Source organism: Galeopterus variegatus, unplaced genomic scaffold (assembly GCF_000696425.1).
Source record: "Galeopterus variegatus unplaced genomic scaffold, G_variegatus-3.0.2 Scaffold10525, whole genome shotgun sequence".
NCBI classification, from domain to species: Eukaryota; Metazoa; Chordata; class Mammalia; order Dermoptera; family Cynocephalidae; genus Galeopterus; species Galeopterus variegatus.
The window spans coordinates 46,614-49,742 of NW_007736636.1; the positions used below are offsets into that span (position 1 = coordinate 46,614).

Here is a 3,129-nt window from a genome sequence, read left to right on the forward strand (position 1 = left end):
CCTATCTGTCTATGTACTGGCCAGGAGTATAGAGTGGTTGAAAGAGTTCTGTTAGCTGTAAGTGGATGTTTGCATCACCACTTCTGAAATCAGCACTCCCATGACATGTTTGGTACTTCATTAGAAGGACTCAAGAGACTCAGCATATAGTCGTACTCATGGCTAAGATTTATTACAGCAAAAGAGTAAGTATACATAGTGGATCAGTAAAGAAGATGATACATCACGTGGAGTTTAGAGGAATCTGTGTGCCTGCTTCGTATGCTCTCGCTGAGGGGCCACACAGAATATGCTCTCCCTCTAGTAGGAAGTGCAGTAACATAAGCACTGTGTTTTTCTTCAGGGAATCCCATTGGAAACTCAGAGTCCAGTGGTTTTATTTGGGGCTGGTCATGTAGTCATGCCCTACCTAGGCACAACTGCCAAAGTTCCAGACTCCCAGAAGTAAAGTAGGCAGGCATTCATCATATATCACAATGTTTGTATAAACAGTCTAGGCACAGCAAAATAACCTTATCAATTAGTAATGGAGGAGACTTTCCAAAAGCCAAGTGCCCAGGTGCCAGCCAAGGGCCAGCCCAGCAATCACACCCTTCTCAAGATCAGGCCTGCTATGTTAACTCATCCCTGCACAGTGGTACATACTGATGCTTAATGGTGCACAAGCTAGTTAAGTATTTTGGAGCCAGAGTTGAGAAGACTGACTATGAGTCAAAGAACAGAGGGCATCATTGGACATCTTAAAGAGGTGATTGAAATGGCGGAAGAGCTAGCTTTCTGGTGATAGCTATTTGAGCACAGGGAAACATAATTTGCTCTTGATTAAGCTGCTCAATAAAAAGTTGCACTCTTGGTAACCTCTGGCAAATCAGGGATATGGCTGTGCAGCTACAGAAAGGAAATATGAAACAAAATGACACATGGGAAAAAAAAGACCAGACTTTGGCAGTGAATTGGCTGTGGGGAACTCTTAAAATACAGAACACTTTCTTGTCTATTCCTCAAAGATCTCCAGTTTGTTTGCACGGGATGAGATGGATGAAATCACCCAAGGTCTGATATCGGTGATGAAAAAGGAGCTGCCTCGTCATCCTCCTACCTTCGATAATCTGTATGAATACTTCATTTCTCGATCAAGGAGGAACTTGCATGTTGTTCTCTGCTTTTCCCCAGTGAGTTTTTGTTTTTATTTGTATCCACATAAGAGGAATTACTTGTTTAAAGGAACTTAGATAATTTGTCTTCTCTGAAAAGATGATTTGCTCAGAAATTAATGTTTGTTACATTGAATTAAAATTATTACTTTGCTATCACCAGTTTCTATTGACCAAAATCTTCTCACCAGTGTGATAATTTAGAATATTTGTATAATTGGAAATTATTGCATAGCCTACAATTTTTATTTACATAGCCTACAGATATAGATTATTTGAAGGAATTTGGTGATTGTAATCTCGTCCAGCTCTACCTTCAGTATAGACATGCCATCAATCCTGATATAGAATTTGAATATCTCTAACTTATTGTGCTGTCCAGTACAGTAGCCATTAGCCATATATGGCTATTTAAATTTTGATTAACTAAAATTAAGTAAAAATAAAAATTCAATTCCTCAACCCCACTAGCTCCATTTCCAGTCCTCAATACCCATGGTGGCTAGAAAGCACAGATATGGAACATTTCCCTTATTACAAAATGTCCCATTGTACAGCTCTGCTCTAGGGGGGATTTCACTAATTAAAAAGGCAACGTACTTCATTTTTAGATAGTCTAATTGTCAGAAAGCTCTTTACAATCGGTTGAATTTTGTCTCTTTGTACTTTTCTGATTCTGCCCTGTAAAATGAACCTGACCTTCTCCCATATAAAACTTTTCAAATGTTTGGAGAAAGTTTTTGCAGATGTTTCCTTTTTAGACCAGACATCTATTCCTTCAGGTGTTCTCACTTGTCCTAGTGTCCAGACTTTTATCATCCTGGTTCTCTCTCTCTAAGTGATTTCTAGTTTGTCAGTGTCCTTTTAAAAAGTAGTTCCTAGAATCGAACTCAATAATACAGAGGTAGTCCCAGGACAGGGAAGAGTAAGGAATATATTACCTCCCTTCATCTAAACACTAAATTTATATAATTGGAGCCCAAGAAGACTTTTTAAAAAAAAACTTGTGATGTTACACTATTGGCTCAGAATGCACGAATCTCTCTCTAGATGATTTACAATCCCTCTGTGTTTCTAATGCTTTTTGACTTTGCTTTCACTAGGTTGGTGAGAAGTTCCGTGCCCGTTCTTTGAAATTTCCTGGCTTGATATCAGGTTGCACTATGGATTGGTTCAGTCGCTGGCCAAAGGAGGCTCTGGTCGCTGTAGCCTCCTATTTCCTTTCTGGCTATGATATTGTCTGCTCTAGTGAAATTAAAAGACAAGTTGTAGAAACAATGGCACTCTTTCATGATATGGTTTCAGAGAGCTGTGAAAGTTATTTCCAAAGGTAAGTGAGATTATAGCAGCACAATAGCTACCAAACCACAGAGTCCACTTCAAAGAGGAATTAAATGTAACATCCAGAAAAAAGACTCTTCATATTGATTGAGCATGAAGTCCCAGCTGCATTTAGAGTTTTAATTTTCTAGTGATTATGTATTGAAAAGATGACAAATGAGATTTAAAAATTAACTAATATTCATGCTTACCCTCTAGGCCTTGAAGTAGATGTTTAATGAAGCATTTTATTTCGTTTGCTTAATTTTGTTTTGAAAATGACTTAACTACTTCATTATAAACTGTTTCCAATTAGTTTCTTATTCAAATGCATTATTTATTTTGATTAAAGAAGTACTGTTTTAAAGTTTCTTTATTGCCTTACATTAAGGGAACATTTAGGTTTTATATTTGCATTACTTAGTCTTATCAATATTTTTATGCCAAATAATTATAAAACAAAATTTTTAATTGATTGTAGGAAAACCACTCACTAAAAACAGCAATGGTGTGTTTATTATGTGAAAGGTGGTGTCAGAAGTTCAAAAATACAGGGTTTTTTCCCCTCAAAGAGTGATAGTCACTGTGTAAGACTGACAACTGGGAATAAAGGTGGGCCCATATGGATCTCTAGAACAGTGAGCTCCTCCGTTAG

At 37.4% G+C, this 3,129-nt stretch overlaps 1 protein-coding gene across 1 annotated transcript in view; it reads left to right on the forward strand.

The window, feature by feature from the left end:
- LOC103610057 (dynein heavy chain 8, axonemal) overlaps positions 1-3,129 on the forward strand; it is a gene marked incomplete at both ends in the record, with an annotated part of 55,510 nt that overhangs the window by 43,238 nt on the left and 9,143 nt on the right. Inside the window, 2 exons of the mRNA XM_008594294.1 lie at positions 1,008-1,172; positions 2,258-2,484. Of these exons, the coding sequence (XP_008592516.1) occupies positions 1,008-1,172; positions 2,258-2,484 (392 nt within the window). The remainder of the gene's footprint in view (positions 1-1,007; positions 1,173-2,257; positions 2,485-3,129) is intronic.